The following is a 20,603-nucleotide window of genomic DNA, read 5'->3' as shown; positions in this document are numbered from 1 at the left end:
CCCCCATCCCATTTCCGAACACGCTCCAGGTGGAAACAAAACAGTGGAAAAATAAATTAAAAATAAATAAAAATACAAAAAGTGGCCATCCTGACGCGGGTTTTTGGTGTGAACTGTCGAGCAATAAATGACCTTCTTTTCATATCTGCATCCAAATTAAAGTGCTGGCAATGTGAAAGCCTTTTCTTTTCTTTTTTTTGGGGGGGGACGAGATGACTCGTGTTAGGAAGCTGGGATTCAAAATTACAAGAAAACAAAACCTTACAAAAATAACCCTTTATGTTTGAAATATTTGTCATGTGATAGTTCAGCTGGAGCTCAACTTTACATAAAACCAGCTACAACTTACACGGGTTTGCGAGCCTGTTTATTCATTCATTCATTCATTGCTGAGCATCCCGCGGGAGGCAGTAAGGTACAGGGCACGAGTGCAGGTCACACAGGGGCGTGCGCGCGCGCGCGATCCACGACGGAGGCTGCTCGCTCGCCTTTCCCACGAGGCGAGCAGGCGCATTCTGGGGCGCACCGCCGCTAGAGGGCAGTGAAGTACCGACGACAGGTGCTTTTGTGACGCCCTGCGAGGTTTTTGTCGAAGAAGTCAGGATTCCGTCTTCGTATCAAATACAACACAGAGTGGAATCCAGCAGCGTGCACAAAGGGCACACCACCTCATGTGGTGCAGTTTACCGGCTTCGAGCTTTGGACGATGTGTAAATAAGCAGAATGCAATGATTTGCAAAAAATCTTTAAAACTCATATTACTCAGTAAATACATTAAATGTTGTAACTAAGAAATTGTACCACTTTAAGAGGGGGGAAATAGGATAATTTTTAAATTATTGGCAGTGGGGACAGGGTTATGTTTACCCATGCAAAGAGACCAGTTGGACTTTTTGCAGGGAATATTGTCCCCATTCTTCTCTGATTTAGGATTATAACTGTTCAACGGTCCCAGGTCTTCTTTGGTGAGAGGTCTTCAATATATTGGGTTAATCTGACAAAATTAAGCTCAGAAGACTGAATTACACAAAATGCCCCAATAAACCTGAATTCACCATATATTCAAGGAAAGCAACTAATGCACACATTAACTTTATCAAGCTGTGTGTTGAGTTTACAAGTATATTTATTCAGTTATTTTGTAAAAGATGAAGACAGTAAAAAAAAGCACACCGATACAGACAATAACGGTAAGTTGCATATCGATTTTCCCTGTACACCTGTAATTTTTCACGTTAAAATTCTGACGTTGAACTACTGTAACATACATTTATAACTTAATAAAGACTCATTCTTATACTGAAATCTCCCCTTTTCCCCTATAAAATAATACATCCTTCATGGCATGCAGGTGTGGCATCAAACAAGCTCGAAACTCCTTCCAGTAAGTCTGATGAAGAGTTCATATCATGGATGGATGGAAAGACTTAACAATATTTGACATCAGTGGGACACTGGAGCCAAAATAAAAATAAAATAAAATCTTAAAATCTTTTATTTTCTAAAGACCAGACACCTCCAGTAAAAGTAGCACAATATAAATACTTCAACTTTGAATGAATTTTAAATTCACTCCACATTTAAAGCACAACTCCTTCTACAACAGCTAGACCAGCAGCGTTCACTCTTTAACTGGCTATAGTAGTCATTTCATTTAAAGGCATCACACACACACACATACTAAGCAACGATGTAGTGCACAAAGACATGCCCGTTCCGTACCTTCATTTCTCTTAGCTTCAATGCACTGTACCTGCTTTATACAGCATTATTATTTGATAATATTTGTGCCAGTGCTTTAAAATTTCATGATACAGTACACTGAATGATTCATATCGTCCAAAAGGTGATCATGAGAAAACACGAATGAAAAGTTACAAAAGACTTAATTCAAAAGACCCCCCCCCAGAATCCACAGTGACACTGGTTTAAGAATCTCCCTTGCTTTCCTGAAGCTTTACACTTAGTTGTTCATCTGTACAAGTTAGCTGCTGAGACAAGACTGTTTTTAGGAGATACCAGCGAGCATCTTGGTATTATTTCATCTCATCCTCTAACAGAAGAACTAGAAAAGTCAGGCTCGAAGCCTGTCGACCCTACACCACGTGAAGATGTAAACAGAATAAAGTAAGAGCCTGTTAAAGTGTGCCGGACGACAACGTTGTTTCCGAAGAGTTTGCCGTTTCATTTATTTATCATGTGCTCCAGTCTGGGGTTGATAAAAGAAAAGCCTTTAAAGCCACTCTGGTCCATGGTTTCGATGAGTTTCTTGTCACCGTGTGAGAGACGGGGCTTCTCGTTGAGGAACTCGCGGTCAAAGTTGCTGCAGTCATTTGCAGATTTCTGTAGGAACAAGGTCAGGGAGTTCAGTTAGTCTACGAGCATCTTACAGTCTCCAGGACGCATGCAGTCATATCTAAACACATAGGTGCACATGCAGGGGCGAGGTTAAGCTCATACCACTTTAGGCTTGAAAGGGGGTTCAACTTGTCTCTTCGCCAGAGCGGTCCAGTTGATGACTTTAAAGAAAGCGTGCAAACGGATGTCGTCCACCACACCCAACCTTTTGGTGGGATCTCGCACAAACAGCTGAAAAGAAAATGACAGGAAACTTTTAACTTACAGAAACAACACCAAATCTCTGTAATACTATGACAAATGCGTAGGTGTACGTAGAACCTCTTCATTATTCACCTGTTCAAGCATGCTTTTGGCCTCCTTGCTGATCCACCTAGGGTAGTGTGGGGTGTCTGACCTGATGGATTCGAACAGCTGGTCCTCACTGTCACCTTGGAACGGCGACTGACCAATCAGCATCTCGTAGACTAGCACGCCAAACGACCACCAGTCCACTGAGAATGTGTACTTCTGTCCGAGCAGAATCTGAGATAACGGACAGTTCATCAGAGGCATGTAAAGTGAAGTAACACGCGTTGCCTCCTGACCTCCAACTGGAGCACACAGGCAAACTAATACACGTAGAAATCCAGATCCAGTGAGACAAATGATCCAGAAAACAAAACAAAAACAAAAAATACAATAACTGAGCCGGAAAACTAACCTCAGGCGCGATATAGTCTGGTGTTCCACAAAAAGTACTGGCTTTGTTCTCTGCAGAGATCCTCTCTCTGCACATGCCAAAGTCTGCGATTTTAATGTGGCCATCCTTGTCCAGCATCACATTGTCTAGCTTCAAATCTCTGTGGAGCGACAGAAAACAAAACAAAACAAAAAAACTATATAAATAAACTTGTTCTGCTGTAGATTATTCTACGGAGCTCAAAACAAAATGACTTTACAGCCAATGAGTAAAGCTCACAGTGTTCAGTCTTACCTGTAGACAATTTGTTTAGAGTGGAGGAACTGCAGTCCCAGTACGATCTCAGCAGCATAGAATCTACAGAAAATACATTTAAAAAATAAAGTGAAACGGTTTTATTATGACCGCATCTTGGCGGCACCCAAAGCTCTTGACTAGGTTTCCCTGCGCACTCACGTTGCTCTGTTGAGATCGAAGCGGCCTTTATCCTGAATGTGAAACATCAAGTCGCCTCCATTCAGGTACTCCATTACAAAGAAGAGATGCTCCTGAGGAAACATGATTACCATCAGCTCACCGTCACACACAAATGAGACATGAAGAGTGTGTGTGTGTGTGTGTGTGTGGGGGGGGGGGGGTGGAGGACACAGAGAATGCGGTCAGATTAAAACAGGCTGGGTGCGCAGGTTCATTTCATAAACAGCTGGGAATTTTCACTAGTAAAGCATGACTTGTATTCCCTGTTAGAGAGTACACTGTGATATTAGAAAACCGATAACATGGTTTCCTAATAGAGCTGAGCAGCATGTCTTTACTTTGGTCTGGAATGTGGAGTAGAGGTGGGTGAGAAAAGGGTTCTCCCAGGCCAGGGACAGGACTCTCTTCTCCACCATGGTGCACTCGACGTCATCATCCATGAGAACCACGTCCTTCTTCAGAACCTTCACAGCAAAGTACTGTCCCTGTCCTTTCAGCTCTGCCAGCAGCACCTAGGGACGGTAAAATGTGTAATTATGTGCAACGTGCGCTCATCTCCGTGTGAACGCTTGAAGATCTGAGACAAGAGTAGCTTGAGAAAATGGATCTAGACAGAAATTAGCTTTTCTTGTTTGTTTGTTTTGTTTTCTTAAAAGGAGCTCAGCATCTTTAGCAAAAAACCACTAAAGTCTTTTCTCTTGACATCAGCTCCGACTACAGACTGAGGGATAACCAGTTCAGACAGGTTTATTCAGCATTACAGGGACTTTATGTTGAAGTAAGGGAGGCATACCTTGCCAAAGCTGCCTTTCCCCAGCACTTTGTGGAACACCAAGTGGTTGAAGGTGAGTCGAGTCTGGTGAGTTGTAACTGCAGGCGAGGTAGAGATCACACCCATATCATTGTCACCTGGTGTAGCTACGCATTTGCACGTTTTGAGTAAATGAATATGCAAACCCTGTAGGCAAATACTAATGCAAATTCTGAATAAAGTCAGACAATTCATGGTTATGGAGGTAAACGGAGGATCGGCAACAAAACCAGGAGAATGAAACTTGATAACTGAGTGAAACTTGACTGAAAATGGAACAATTTAGAGTAACACAGCTGGTGCTACATTCTGCATAACATATCTTACCACTAGGCTCGGTTATGTTGTTTTTGAAGTCTTGATAGATTCCAGTATCTGGTCCACTGGGCTCTTCAGACTTCTTTACAGATTTCTAAGGTAAAAAAAGATTTGTTTAAATGTATTTGACAAATATAAACATTCATTATAAAACAAAATACACAGCACATTGCTGTACGAACCTGGGGGATTTGAGACAATGCCTCTGCCAGCAGTTTCTGGTTGATTCCACATAGATTGGCCACTTTTGCTTGACAATAACTATGAACATTCATGCTACAGTCTGGTCAGAGGCATGACGAAGACATCAACCAGGCAGAGATGTGGAATACATTAAAAAAGGAATGTTAGAGTTGGAGCACAAGGCAAGAGAAAAGCAAATAAATGTATCTCGGCTCGTGTGAAAACGAGGAACTTTTGAAATTCACCTTCACATTTAAGGCCCTGCTTGTAGAGACCCCACAGCAGGCTGCCACAGTGGTCACAGAATGTGGGGCTCCTGTAATTGTAAAACTTAAAGCGATGTGGCATATCGACGTTGAAACGCTCCTTTTGGAACTGCAAGCACATAGAAATCAGTGAAAACCCGTGGAAATGAAAAGCTGTAGCTGCGTTTGAGGGAAAAGGTTAAATAAACCTCAACAGGCAAACTTGAAGCAAACATTTTCTTCGATTTAATTACTAAATAATTTACTCAATGAACAAAGTAGAAATGGGGGATTTGCAGAGCCATTGTTGAAACCATAGATGGGAAAAATAAATAGTGATAAGAGCTTGCATTTGTAAAACAAAACCAGCCTTCAGTGCCAGAGGCAGATCTGAAGCTGACATTTCGCAGTCATGCCTGAGAACATTAACTTCGCTCACCACCGTGTCGCGACTGTTGGTCGCTGTTCCAGTGCACCTGCCGATAATCTTGTCCATGCATTTCTTGTGGATGGCGGCATTGCATTCTGGGCCAAACAAAAAAAGTGGGACATACTGTGTTAACTGAAATGCGTAGGCAAATGCCAAGCTACAAATAAAAAATGTGCTTAAAAAAAAGAAACTATCTAAAACGAACACTTACGCCTGCATTTGTACCCTTGCTTGTTAAGTCCCCTACATGAAGGAAAGGGAAAAGGTGAATGACAACATTTAAGACAACGTAAACATGCATGAAGGCATATTTCAGAATGCAAAATGATTATCCAAGAGTTTTTATACAAGAGCTGCACCTTCGCAGGTATGGAGATACAACATGTCTACTGTATACAGCAGGTACAGGATAAAGTCAGGTAGTTCTAAAAGTTTGAGTCACACTATTAAACACAAGCTGAGGAGAACACCAGATTTTCTCCTGCCTAACTCAAAGGGATAAAGAAATGTTGCAGTTTGGAGAGGTAGGGGAAGAGACTGGCTCTCAGATTAGTGCTGTTGCCAAAGTTGGGGGATGACGCGACACTAGACACTGACTCATTCTCATAATGGCAGCCTTCCAACTGTATCTTAATAAACAAAGCTGCATTGCTTAGAAACAAGCAGACAGGCAAACTAACTTTCTCGATAAGTCAGAGTACATTTAAAGACATACGCTCCTTCGTGGAATTTAACCAAAAGTCAAACCGTCGAGAAAGTTAAAGTTTTTCACACTCCAACCATCATTTTCATTTCTGGGACTGCTGGTGTATGAGAAGGGTTAGATTTTTTTCCATCTCACCAGAGGAAGTCTCTGCAGACAGAGCAGAAGGTGGGCTGGCCAAAGAAGGTGGCGGTGAACTCGTGGTTCTTGTGGACATGAATCCTTGGTTGCTTGACAGCTCCTCTCCTCCTGTTGAGGGTCATGGCTCCATCTTCAGGGATCGACTTCACTGATGCCGCTGAGAGACGAGATCGGTTTGCAAATCAGATTACTGGACTTCTATAGATAATACTAGAAAGTATTTTCCATATCAAGTTTTAACTGATTTCAAAGGATATGTGAAGGTTGTTTATTACTTGTTTCCCTATTTGTTCAATTATTATAATGTGACTCCTGATACATTTTTAAAATTGGGGTATTTTTATGAATAAGTCTAACAAAACCAAACAAAATCAAAAAGAGTTATGAGCTTCTGAAGGAGGATTTTGCAGCTAAACGGAAGCTCGACTCAAAGATACCCTCTTCAATAAACCAACTACTGGAAGTCATTATACAAAGGGGTCAAAAGTCATTCAGAGAAAACAGCAAATGACACTTCAGGGCAGTAAACAAAGACGATAAAAACTCTGCCACTCTACTATCGGATGTTTGTGTTTGGAGAGCGATTCTGTGAGCCAGGCCAAAAAAGAAGGAGGGAGGCAAAAAGACAGACAGGCTGACTGTTTTTTTGTTCAACACAAACCTAAAAATACCCTGGGCTGCTTTTCAGGAAACCTGTGGAGTGCGTAGGAGGGAGGTGATGGAGTATGAAGTTCTTTTATAACAGTGGCTTTCTCCATCCCAGACCAGAAATCCCCAACTGTGCTACACCCACACAGAGACTCCCATTTCACGTAACCAGTCAGGAGATATCCCAGGGATTTCTCTGCCACCGTGATTATCACGGGCTGGTTTCCCTGTCCGAGTGACAAAGCTGGCAGCTAATTTTGCGAGCCAGTGCTGCTCTTCTTCTTCTTCGCGAACAAGTGAAGTGAAAAAATAATGTATTTCTTTGGAAAACATTAACAACACAAATAACTTCTATTTGTGAGGAAACAAGCTGCCACTGGAGGACAATTTGCTGCTGAAAAATGCATTTCAATCCGCGATGATTCCACATTTTCCTTTATTTCGATCCTCAGGCAACTCAAACTCCTCAAGAAAAATGATGTAAATATAGCAACACACATACATTGTGCATGTTTATGCAACCTAAAATACAAGCAAAATCCTAAATATTTTGCATCTCTTTGTACAAATGTTAAAAACATTAACTAATCAACAGAAACTGTTATAGCCCTCAGATCACATAGCCACACCTAACGTCAGCTGACCAGCGCAACGTGAAACATAAAACCAGCATGCTGACGTTTATTTACGGGGCAGCTGGTTCAGAGGATATCAGCTCCACAATCTGCCCTCAGACAAACACCAATGAGCTTGCTAAACTGTGGTTGTGAATTGCAAAAACAGGAGAAATGGACGCTGCTCTCAGGAGGCATTTCTGCCAGTAGAGGGCGATATTCAACAACACAGAGGGAGTCCATGTGCAACTGAGGCGAAAATAAGAAGGCGACTGGGCTACAGTGACCAGCTGCAGCAGTGAGAGACTATCTCCTTTCATGCACAGCACAGCTCCCTGGTGGTCTAGTGGTTAGGATTCGGCGCTCTCACCGCCGCGGCCCGGGTTCGATTCCCGGTCAGGGAATAAACTTTGTTTTTGTCTGGTAACACATATTATTTTTTAAATTAAACTGTTTGGCAGAACCCCCCTTTTTCTTTAATGACCCAATAAGCCAAAAGTAGAACCATTTAGAGTATTTCACAAAACAAATGAGCCTTTTTGTTGTTTGAATGAGGACATGTCCAGGTGGTAAAACCTGTGCAGTTAATGAGTTGTCTTTGATTTCATATTACTCCACATGTATTATTTATGTGTGACTGTGTGTGAGGTAATAACTGGTTGCATTAACGGTCTCAACTCTGTTAGCTTCAGGTTTAGAGTTTATCATATGTGTCATTACCTTTTTCAATTGCGTCACCGTTCTCCAGGTACAACTGCATATTGACTAGAATTTTCCCTGAAGGATGAAGATCCATCCAGAACTCAGAAGGGCCATGGCTTTTAGTCTTCTTGCAGCGCTCTGCGAGATCCAACACATCCAGAGTGACTTTGGCCAGCGGCTCCTCTGTGTTTTTCATAATGATCACTTCTATAACACGTCCCTCGTAGATGTGAGCATCAAAATGGGTCTTCCAAGGTGGATACATGGTGGGCTTCCTCTGGACCAGGGTTTTTCCTCGCTCTGTCAAATAAACAGGCCAATAAACTCTGATTATCTGGCTTCCTCATTAACTTTACTACTGCTTCATTGATCCAAAACTACAATTGCATGCATATACATTTGTACAAACCTGTGTTGACAGACTCCTTCATCCTGACGGCACAGGTGGGAACCGCTGTCATTTGCGGCAGAGTGCCCATTTCAAAACTGTTCAGGGAAATACGAAGAAAAGGCGCCATGGTGACCACTCACCTAGTCCTAGAAAAAAAAACCAACAGTCAGGACGTCGTCTTGTATTTGCATTACTCAAGTTCTGCACTTAAAACAAAGGGTAGGAGCTTCGGATGGCTCCCTCGGACCTACGGGGGAAGTTTCCAACTCAGCACACGAGTTTGGAAACTACCTGCTGCCACGAAGTGAAGAAGACTGAGCACAGATGACAGGATGACTGAAGAGAGAAATAAAATTACAAAGACCTCAACAGAAAAGTCATTTTTAAACACACAATTTGACATAGCCTTGCTCAGTTTTGTTCAGTATACTTTTGCACATGTTTTGCACCTTTGTAAATAACGCCTGAGGAGTTTGGTTTTTCCACTGTCACTCTTGTTCTGACAACAAACTGCAATCAGGTTCTTTTTAAAGACCTGAGAACAACAATGTCTACAATGCAGCTTCCATATAAATGTTCATGACTTTTCTCCATTCCAAAGATGTTATTGTAAATGCTTTTCATTTGTTTAATTTATTACAGGTGCTGCTGCTTGGAGGCAGATAACACCGCTGCTTCACAGAGCCTGCACAGGCATTTTTATCTTGAATCCTATCACGTTATGCTTTAAAAAACCTAATTTGTAAGAGTAAAATGTCTTCCCTAAAAAACAACAACAAAAAAAGCAGCAGCAGCGAGTTAACCATCATGTAAAAAATCTGTTCTAATGCTCAACAAATGTGGGGTGTTAACAGGGCTGTCACACAGTTGTTTTGCACACGAGCTTACATCCTAAATCCAAAGGCAGCAACTAAACCAAACAAAATTCCTCCAAGAATTTGTGAAAAATACTTTGTGTGCCCTTATTAAACCCATTCATTCTAAGGCTATGAAAGAATAAATGAATCTAAAAGCTGCAAAAACTTCAAACTGATCAGCAAAACCTTTTATTTCTCAGAATCTGGAAACCAAACAAACACCACTGGAGACGTTCAACCTTTGGCTGCTGTTGTTAAAGATTAGCCCATGCCCTCACGTTTCTAAATGTTTAAAAATGGCAATGAGTTTTAAAAGAATAAAGCACACATGTTAGAGTTGGTACACACTGTTTAAATCCGCTCAGAAGTCTCACGAGAGCATCAAACCATTGACTCGCATAATGATTAACACTTTGGCTTCACAGTAACGTCAAAGCGATAACCTTCCTGTGTTTTGGCCTTCTTTCTTATAAAGCCATCATAAATAAAAGGGTAGATTTTCTTTGTGCTTGTAGTAGTTTTACCATGCTGACCGTCATGCACCATGAGGCTCCAAGTGACTGAACCAGTGTGTGTACACACGCCACTCTGCAGACATGCAGGGTACCCAAATCATATTTTAAGCTCCAGTTGGAGGTAGTTTTAGTTTTAGTTGAACATTCTCTTATGGCATTTGAATATTTTTAAGGGGGCCTGAAAACTTCTTCCTCAACAGGTTCAACTATTAACTAAGACTGGAGTGTTAGGGGTGACAATGCAGCTACTGTCTGATTCCAGCACGCATCAACGTTCTTCTCTAAAGCCCAGTAATTTGGGACTTATTTTTGTAATAATCTAAGGTGGCAAGATGCCAACATTTCAATTTGCAAGAAGTGCAAAAAGAACAAAAATCAAAAGAAATGTTAAAGTGGCTCATGAGGGTCACCATGGTAACTATATGCCTGTGTCTGTTACTCCCTGACAGCTCTCCTCATGAGACAGGCAGACAGAAACAGTAGAAACTCAGCCATATTGAAATGATTTCTGAACCGTAACTGGCAGAAACATCTGGTCGCCACACACATCAGTTTTTATGTGCTTACCATGTTTCACGTAGGAGATATGAGAAGTAAAACAGGGCTTTCACTTCCAGTGTTGAAGAGAAAATTCTGAGCTCAGTGGAAGTCGGTGAGAGTTTGGATGTGCACACTCTGCACTGCAGAGAATTTGAGAGAAGACTGCAACAGAGCAGTGAGACATACACTGGGTAAGAGGAGACGACATGTCCTCCGTTTGATGTCTAAACTGAAAGAAGTGTAAAAACTATAAATAAGAAGACTTTTTTTTTTTTGCAAATGTTTTGGAAAGTCTAGGCAGCTCAAAGATTACTGTGTAACATAATTATGCTCTAAATTACAAATACTATTTAGACAGTAAACTCCAATTTTTCTTTTTAAATGTGACAAAAACAAAAGTTCAACATCAAACAGAAATAGGGGTGCTTTGATGCTTATGTACTGGCAACTATCAGAAGAAGAAGAAAAACCTTTAACCACATTGAACACATATTATGTCAAATAGGTGAAATTGCATGTGTTGCCCAAATAAACTGAGTTATTTAAGTAATTTGAAGCTTGTCTACTAAATAAGTAGACTTGTGAAATAGAAGTGAATAATAGTGATATGTTGTCTCCAAGGTGTTCCTTAACCCTAAGCTGCTTTAACTGTCAGCTTTATTCAGTAAACAACATGTTCGTTACTGCACAGATGTGTTAGACACCTTTAGATTTTTATTCATCATTTGATATTACCATAAAGACATTGATCTATAGGCTTCTAAACAAGTGTTGTTTTGTTTCTGACTACTCTAAAAAAACAATTCAAGTGGGCAATTATTGAGAAGTTACTGTAAAGTAAATTAGTGAGAAATTATTTCAGCTTTCCTAATACCTCCCATATGTGCACACATGCTGAAATCACCCATAAACAGCAATAAAGTCCAGGAAACAGCATGCACATTGTTAGAATTAATTTGGAGTTTCTGACATTTCATGCCTGCATACTCGTAGGTTCTTGAGTACACAATCGTGGAGTTCAGGTAGAAAAGAGAACCTTGTTTCCCCAGAGAAAGTGGAAAAAATGAGCACAAGTAATCAGGAAAAAGAGGTGGGCAGTGGAAAAGAGAGGAAAAAGGAAAAAAAAAAAATCAACTCCTACCCACTGGAGGGCAGGCCCGAGGACGCGGAGGGGGTCAGATTTACCTTCAATAAATTGAGCAACCATGAAATCAACTACCAGCAGGACAGAACGAGTTTATGTGCACATTTACTGAAAATTGCCTGTAAATGTGCAACAAATGGGGTCTTTTGTCTGTGCTGAAACTATCAAATCATACAGTACACTTTATATAATAAAAGGAGCCATAGTATGTGGAAAAACTGACATCATCTTTATAACCAGGGTATGCCAGTAAAACCAGCTTGCCTGGAGATAGAGAAAATCTTATCTGCCATGTGAGCAAAGGAGGTGTTTAAGGAGTGCCTGTTGCACTGGCAGTGGTCTGTGAACAATTCATCAGCCGTTTAATTAGTAAAAAAAAAAACTTCCCTGAAGTCACTGAACCTGTGATAAACAATGCTGTAAAATCCAACGTGTTAGTTAATAAATAATCTAGAAATCATTATTTCCATTTTACTATTACATTTGAAAATGCATGAAATGGACATGATCAACCTGGGACTTTCTTTTTTTTAAAAAAAAACAAAACAAACAGAATCTGTTTAAGTTTTATTTAAATAAAAAAATGAATAAAGGTTCAATCAATACAGGACAGTTTTTGTACATAGGAAACCTGTATTGAACTGTAGCTTTAGTAGGAAAATCAGTCAGTTTACATTAAGAACAGACAATTTTGCAACCAACCAGTCTTATTAAAATTTCTAGAAACTATAATTGATGAACAGTTTGTACCAGCATTCTTGGATGCAAGTTAAAACATTACTATGCAAAAAAAAAAAAAGAAGTGTAACACAACAACAAACAGCCTCTGAATGTGTTTGGACACAACCGTTTAGGATTCTTTATCTCAAAAATTACTCATATATTATTAAAACTAACAACACTGCTCAGTGTTACCATTTGGTGAGCTGAATGTTAAATAACTTGCAGATCCATGCTTTTTAGTTTTAAGTAGTTTCACTTTCCTTTTTGTTTTCTCGACTGGCAATGTACTTTTCCACGACAACAGCACTTTGATTAAAGATAATTGAAGAGTACAGCATGAAAGTTGTGATCACTGATGTACCAGAAATAAGTGACATTGTTTGTAGGCACTGATCTAGTTCCTTACAGGCAGAGGTGACCCAGCAGGTCTGGCAGGCTGGAGAGTTTCTATGAGTCAGAGTGTTACCTGCAGGTCAGCAGGGTGACGTATCGTTAAAGACAGGAGGGATTTAAGATGTTAAAGACAATACTCTTTGAGAGGGGGTTATTTAAAATCTGATATACGTTGTCAGACATCCTTGATAGTTATTGGTACTTAAATGTAAATTTAAGCTGTAATAAGTCATTTTTTTAGCTGTTCCTGTGTTTGATGCTTGGTATGAAAACGACTCATCTCTGGTAAACTCTGTGAGCCAGACAACTGCTGCCAGGAGTCTTTATTCATGTTCTTGTTGCACTTGTCTTACTGGAACAAAAATTCTTAAGGGTGAGCAGCATCCTGATTATTTTTGACAGCCCGTGAGTTTCCATGAGTCAGCATGAGCTAAATTAACACCTGAAAACTATCTCAGTTTAAAATAGACCGGGCATTCTCACGATTATCAGTTTCACCTGAGCTCTTTATTTAGTTACAAACAAAAAATGTGAGCAGACCCGGCATGGTCCAGTTTGTGGTTTCAACTCAATGATGTTAAAACGTCCCTGTATCAAAATCATACTACTCCTGCAGTTTAAACTATTAAAACGTTTAAGTGTTTTCTTTAGTCGACTTGCTGCTGCTGTGTGCTGTCAGTCAGCTGAGTATGATGGCTGAAAGAGATAAAATCCTTTAAATGTTTCCTCTTGTTTATAAAGGATTGGCGTTTGAAATGATTTTAGGTAGCAAAAACAAACAATAAAAGCTTGTCTACCAGAGGAGCAACACCCATCTCTCTTTTAAGATAATGCTGTTATAAAACAAAGATTTGCAACAAGCTACAAGAGTTAGCATGTGAAATGTACCGTAGGCTAATTACTTGCTAACTAACTGGCTAACATCAGATTATTCAGCGCTAAAAACAAAAAAAAGAAGTGATATTCTGTGTAATTAGCACATTTAGTTTAAAACAATAATTAAATTTAGCCGGTGTTTATTCTATTATTTTGTTTATGTCTTCCACTTTAAGTACATCTTTAAAAAAATAAAAAAATAGCATCATCATCTGCAAATGGCCTTGTGGCTTTCTGACATTTTAACCACCTTATTCTTAATAACTGTGGCTAGGGTTAGGGTTAGGGTTGAGGGTGCGGTAGATGGGTGGTCAGCGCTGCAGTCTTGTAATCCTGAGGCTGAGGGTTCGAGCCCAGGTTGCGTCAAACAATTGCCAAATCTTTCATGCGAGTTCACTCCCTGTGGCAACCCCGGCACAAGGGAGCAGCCAAAAAAACAACAACTTGTAACTAAATCTAGATTTGAACCATCATCTTCAAAGTGCTGACAGCTGATCAAGTCTAAATTAGAGCCACGAGTAAATACAATAACAGGCACTAGTTTGAAACAGAGTGACTGTTAACACTTGTGTTTTCTCACTCACCCTTTGATATGTGCATAAAAATGTAGCAATATGACATTATTTAATCAGTAGAATGGATATTTGCATATTTGCTTTCAAATTATAGTAATTAAATTAAACACAAAAGGACTCAACAATCAAAGAATGGTATTGTTGCTCAAGGTCATCATACCATCTGTATGTTACATAAGCCCATGCCTACTGCAGACAAAAGGTTCGTTTGGGTTCATCTCCAGATTTCATTCCTGTTGACTCAACACTAAGACACTTGAACATTTTGCAAATGGATAGAGAAAAAGAATAAAAGGTGTCCGAATGCAGTCTTAAATGCTTTCCTGTCAGGCCTTTGACGCTGCGATGGCTGGCCGATTGTGGTAGTTCATGTGTAACTCAAATAGGACAGAGCTGCAATTAACACGATTACCGACAAGGGCACATTTCCAAAATCAACGAGCTAAAAATATCTGTTGCGGAAAAAGCATGCGCATAGCTCATTAGCTCCACTTTGATAAGGACTGGTGACAAGTGCCTTTAAGATAAGCAGCTTTAGTGTTCTTTGAAGTAATTGCTCTGACATCTTTCAGCATCTTTCCAGCATAAGTAGGTTTGAGTATCTTTTGTCTAATAATGGGTAAGCTGTGGCTTTGACAGGGCGACATGCAACAGGACAACTTGAGCAACAAAACACAGCTTAACAGTGAGAACCAACCAAGATTTTGGCACTGGCTAAAAGTCTAACAAGTTTTTCAGCCATTTTTTTTTAAAAACGCCAATATTATGGTTAGAACATCAATGTGTCAAAAACACAACCACTTTGTTGAGAGATAAAATAAAAGAAGCAATACTGGCTACTTCAAACACATATCTATGCATTTATAATTTACTGGCTGATCTAAACAGTGCATTAAAAGTAGTGATCCTTCAACATTCATTCATTTCAAACTGCACCCTGGACTGCAGCTCACACGGTTTGTGAAAGTTCTTGTATTGTGGAAGTGTCGTGATGTCTGTGGGGACCGGTTGGTTCAGGAGGAAGTGAGAAGCTCCTGCAATGAAGAACGATCACTTCAAGCTCCCACAGAGGCACTTTTATTTCTGCTTGCCAATCTCACCTAAATGGAGACATGTATTTGATGAGTAAACTTGGTTTTAGATACCTACAACATTTTTTACAACAAATTTAGCCTGGATGTCCATGAAAGATTTAGAGCTGGTTTAGAAATCATTTTAACTTAAAATTGCTCAATGGGTTTGCACAAACTTATCTAAAGGTGGCCTTCTGAATTCTGAAAGGTACACCAAATCCACTTAAAAACTAATGAGACATTACTTAAGCACACTAAAATCCAATGGTTGGGTAATAACTGAACTATAATTTGGAACAGGTTTTACAGATGGCTGATTAATGCTTCATGGTAAAGAAGGACTTGATTCAAAAGGCAGAACTCTCGATTTACTGGTCTGTCTACGTTCCAACTCTCACCTATGGTCATGAGGTATGGGCTGCGACAAAGAACGAGATCTTAGATACAAGCACCTAAATCGAGCTTCCTTTATCGGGCAGCCAGGATCAGCCTTACAGATGAGGTAAGGAGTTCCATCATCTAGTGGAAGCTCGGAGTAGAGCCGATGCTCCTTCTCATCGAAAGGAGTCAGTTGAGGTGGGTTTGGGCATCTGGTTAGGATGCCTCCCTTTGGAGGTTTTCTGGGAAGTGGGGAGAGACCATTGGGCAGACCCAAAACTTGCTGGAGGGGATATCCTCTCTGGTCTGGGAACGCCTCGGGACCCTCCAGAAGGAGGTGGAAAGTGTCGCTGAATTATTTTCATAATTACACTTCCGGCAAACTTTTTCTTTTAAAAATGTGCTCAGTCTAATAAAACTTTAGGACACTGGGTCGTCAATAAACAAATACTGACAACGAAGGAGTCAGAATGAGTCGATAAATAAAACCAGAAGCCCAGGCAGAATTAGAACAGCATGGTTCAAGGAAATTGGGTCAGGTGGTTGCATCCGAAATTAAAACTGAACAAGACGTCTCACACATGTAATTTAAAGCTGAACAAATATGGTCCGACTCAGTTTAAAAGTTAACAATCTTGGCATGTGTGGTATTGGTGTGAAAACCTCTGTGGCATCATAAATCTATTTAAAAAGAGCTTGAAAATCTAAAAGAAACGAAGACCTCAAAAATTACAGCACATTTACTTGATTATCAAACGTCTGTGCGCATCAAAACACAAGAGGCTTTTTTTTTGTGTGTGTCAAGTGGAGGAAAAGTGAAAGCAGCGTGGGTGAACATTTGGACATGTGCAGATATATTGAGGAAGAGGAAGACCATGGATGTAGCGAAGGAGGATCTGCAGAGGGTTGGTGTGACAGAGGATGATAACAGGGGAAGGACCAGATGGAGGCAGATGACCAGCTGTGACAACCCCTAAAGGGGGCAGCCGAGAGAAGGGAAAAAGTTTTGGCTGAACATAAAAATAAATTCAATATACTGAGCTTAAAAACACACAGGTGACTGATACGAAGTTATTCTTTTTTCTTTTTTTTTAATTTACTTTACTAGATCAACTTATAAACCAAAAAACTAAAGCTAGTAATAGTGGCTGTACTAAAACAATACTGTAAATTTAAAACAAACTTTGAATAACAAAGACTGTTTATTAATAGTTAAAGCTGCATTTTGGTGTCTAACTGAACTGAACTTGGAGAACTGGTTAAAATGTTTCAATATGACCATTATTGAAAAACAAGTGGTTTTAGCAAATATGAACTTACAAAATCAAGTTTTATTTAAAGGTAATGACGGGAGATGGGGAAAGCTCTCTGTGAACCAATCACTCTTTTTTTCCCCCTTTCCCTCTCTGCTTTCTGTTTTGACAACTTTCCTCACATCAAACTAGTTCTTTTTTCTCCCTGAACTTCCCTAGTCAGGAAATCTTTGACCGTTTTTGCTGCATTGCCGCCGTCTTGAAAGCACATAGGTGTACTTCTGTGTGCACACACTAAAAACCTCGAACAAAGGAGTCTTTAATGAATTTCAGTGGGGACTGGCGTGAAGGAATTAAAGCCTGCCTTTTCTTTCACTGACCAAGGTTAATATCTAAACAGCACCAGCCCAAATGTTCCCTCACACACACACGGTGATCGGGTTATATTGGGATGCAGAAGGAAAGTGAGAAAGAGAGCAAGAGATGTGCTACTAGAAGGTCAGAGAAGTCACTGCTGAGATACATTTACACCAACAACACACACTCTGAACAGCCTGGAAATAAATGAATCAAATCAGCACAAGCTCCTCAGACTGACAGCACATTTAACTTCAGTGTGACCAATCATCTGAACAGTCTCTTGCTTCTTTCTGGGTGACACCGTGTTGTTTTTTTTGGCATGACGTCAAACCTGCTACACCAACATGGAAAGACACCTGCCTGTGTGCCTGTGTGTGTGTGTGTGTGTGCTTTCTCTGCATGCATTAAAAGCGGTGTCCATTTCTGCTACACTTACAGTTCACCGAGGCTTAGTTAAGCCAGACAGAAGAGCATCCGAGCAAGGACAGCCAAGGAGAAAAACAGGTTGAGAGGAGACAGAAAGATGAGCAGTGACAAGAGAACAAAGAAACGCGATGAGCCAAACCATCATCACCCCAAGCTGATTTTGCAAAGCCCTGCCAAACGCCTGTGTTGGAGCGCACGCGCATGGTTTGCCTTTGCGTGTAGTTTTGAGAAAGTGCTTTGCTAGGATGACTCGTGTCTAAAGCGTCAAGCACAAAAGGGATGCGCTTTACAGAACACTTTTTGGATAATAAAATGAGTCAAATTAAAATAACTTACAATTAAAGTCTCTCACCTAAAATTCTAAAACTTTACTAATTAAAAAGAGACAATGAAGGAGTTAAAAATAATCTGTGATAATTATCTAAAATCAACGCAGTTTTTCATGATAGACCGTCTTGATCATAGGCTGTACAGAGCATTTACTATGATATCACTGTGGCTCCATGTCCCTTTATACCCAACCTGGTACCCCAGAATTACTAATTTGTACCCATGCACTTACTATTTTGGTACATCTCCACTACCCATTTCCTTACCTAGTAATTAGCTCTAACACTAACCAGGATACAAACCTTATTAACTTTAAAATAAATGGTTTGCTATAACTTTGGATCCTCCATTGTCTACATCCTAAATTTTACTTGCCATTAAATTTAATTGTTCCTAACCAGTGATCCTAGCCCTATCCAAATTCTAACCAGACAAGTAGATAAATATACGTGAGTTTAAATCCTAGGCTGTCAAGCTGAATATAAGAAACCCATGACTGGTGGGTCCATTTTGTAGCCACAAAGGTTTGGATTGAAGCGATCAAACCTGCAAACATACAAAGTAACCAGCACCTATTATATTATTGCACTGTGGAGCCTATTTCTTGTGTCACTTTAATTTCTGTCCTTCTGCAGCATTAAATAAGCAAAACAGAACATGCTGGCTTAAACCTATAGGATGTAATATCTTATGGCATAAAGTTACACACATAAATTAAAAACTAGCTGTAACTTGTAGCAATCTATTTCATTTTCATTAAACCCATCTACATACACATCATTTGATTGCTCCTAAATTAGTTCAAACAAATGTTTTGGTTTTTTTTCTAATTTCACATAAATTATGAACGAGCCACTAGTGCCAACACAGTCCAGTACCAGTGTAAACACTAATAAAAAGGAGGCCGTATTGCGTGTGAGTGAATATTTCAGTATCTAAGGATCGGGACTGAATGGGCAGCTCTTCACTGAGCAGATGTCTCTGCTGCACCCTCCAAGCAAACCCTGACGCCACATACCAATATTGACACACCAGTAAACTGCAGGCAGATGGAAGATATATGCGGATGAGGTTACCTGTGCTCACAAACCTGCGCTGACTCCACAAAAAACAGACTCCCGGCACACCCGAGCGCAGAGGACCGTGGGAGTGTGTGTCACAATCCTCCTGACAGCAAGGGAAGGAGCGTTTCAAAAGCAAAGCGACGAGGCTGGCCTAACCTAACAGGTCAGCTGTGGTTTCAAAAGGGCCAAGGAAGCGCAGTGCAAGGAAACTCCCACATTTCCTTAAAGCAACGCACAACCATGGCGAGCTCCCTCATCGTCTTTCCCTTGCTTAGATATGGTTTGAGAAATATCACACGGCGTAAATGGAATGTAAAACACAAATGCTGCATGTGTGACAACAGAAGAAAGTTACACGATGACTGAATGCAGCTCCTGAGGCTAAAACCTGAGAAAAGGATCTTCAGTCTTTCACTCTTATGGACTTTGACCTCAGCTGGGAACAACAAAAAGCTGACCCCAGTCGAAGCTGAACCACAATGAGTTCTTTTGCTCATCTGTGGAACCTTGTGCTTTGGTCCTAGACAGTAAAATTACAGAACTAAAAATAATTTCATATCACAATTCATGGTTGCACATTTACATTAGACTGATTTGCAGTGCATAAGAAATATATTTGTTTGAAAGAAATATTTGCACAACGTGCTGACTGCCGGCCACACAACCTGCAGAACTTGTCCAGGCTGTTTAATGCACACTTTTTGATTCTGCTTATTTACCAAGAAACTACTGGGAGGGGGTGGGTGGGGGGTACAACACTGTTTACCTATTATAGACAACAAATAAATAAAATAAAAAAAATATATAAAGAATGTGAGTAATTTTGCTCTGTTTGTGTATCTTTTTACAGTGAATAAAACAACCTAAATCTGCCCATTTTAAAGTATTCAGTATTTATAGGCTGTTACCAGTAATGTAGTCTAGTTTTGAACCCAAGCAGTCCTGTTAAAAAATCGGCTTGCTTGACTACAGGGACGAAAATGATTCCGCCAGATTTGTCAGGTTAACTAGCACAGGACTTGTTCCACAGTTTAACTTGACTGAAAGAAGAAAATAAAAAAAGCAACAAAGAACGGGAAACTTTTCCCACCCACCTGACTCCCAGCAACTCATTGTCTCGAGTGCCAAAAAACAGCGAGCTCGAGTTTTTTTTTGTTTTTTCTTTAAAGCGACATATTGTAGTCTTTTTGCTCTAAAGCGTGACTCACCTCTTCGGTCTGAGCTGCAGAGACGTCTCCTCCGTCGGAGTTCGGAGCTGAAAGCACGGGTTTGCTCGACTTTGAAGTCCTAATTGTTTTGTTTTTTCTCTTTTTAAATCGAGGAAGTAAGTGCTGAAGCGACGCCGTTCATTCGGGCTCCTTCTGTTTCTGGCTGCCAGGTTGTGCCGCGCGGC

At 40.3% G+C, this 20,603-nt stretch overlaps 1 protein-coding gene and 1 non-coding gene across 3 annotated transcripts; one reads left to right on the top strand and one right to left on the bottom strand.

Moving 5' to 3' along the window:
- Positions 1 to 1,108: 1,108 nt before the first annotated feature.
- LOC108241222 (protein kinase C delta type) lies at positions 1,109 to 20,603 on the bottom strand. 2 transcript variants are annotated; one of them, XM_017425242.3, is made up of 18 exons: positions 20,419 to 20,603; positions 10,643 to 10,777; positions 8,722 to 8,849; positions 8,331 to 8,612; positions 6,346 to 6,505; positions 5,716 to 5,747; positions 5,514 to 5,599; positions 5,075 to 5,204; positions 4,829 to 4,929; positions 4,656 to 4,740; positions 4,311 to 4,387; positions 3,856 to 4,029; positions 3,497 to 3,588; positions 3,335 to 3,397; positions 3,062 to 3,200; positions 2,695 to 2,883; positions 2,461 to 2,589; positions 1,109 to 2,343 (listed from the first exon to the last, which is right to left on the bottom strand). In XM_017425242.3, the coding sequence occupies exons 3-18, from the start codon at positions 8,828 to 8,830 to the stop codon at positions 2,185 to 2,187; spliced, it is 2,007 nt and encodes a 668-aa protein (XP_017280731.1). In that variant the 5' UTR covers positions 8,831 to 8,849; positions 10,643 to 10,777; positions 20,419 to 20,603; the 3' UTR covers positions 1,109 to 2,184. The 2 variants fall into 2 exon arrangements, with proteins under 2 accessions (XP_017280731.1, XP_017280730.1); XM_017425241.3 differs by lacking the exon at positions 10,643 to 10,777 and having other exon boundaries at positions 20,419 to 20,602.
- trnae-cuc lies at positions 7,943 to 8,014 on the top strand. Its single transcript has one exon. It is a non-coding gene; the product is annotated as a tRNA-Glu (tRNA).

This window comes from Kryptolebias marmoratus, linkage group LG4 (genome assembly GCF_001649575.2).
Source record: "Kryptolebias marmoratus isolate JLee-2015 linkage group LG4, ASM164957v2, whole genome shotgun sequence".
NCBI classification, from domain to species: domain Eukaryota; kingdom Metazoa; phylum Chordata; class Actinopteri; order Cyprinodontiformes; family Rivulidae; genus Kryptolebias; species Kryptolebias marmoratus.
This window is presented reverse-complemented; position numbering and strand designations above follow the sequence as displayed.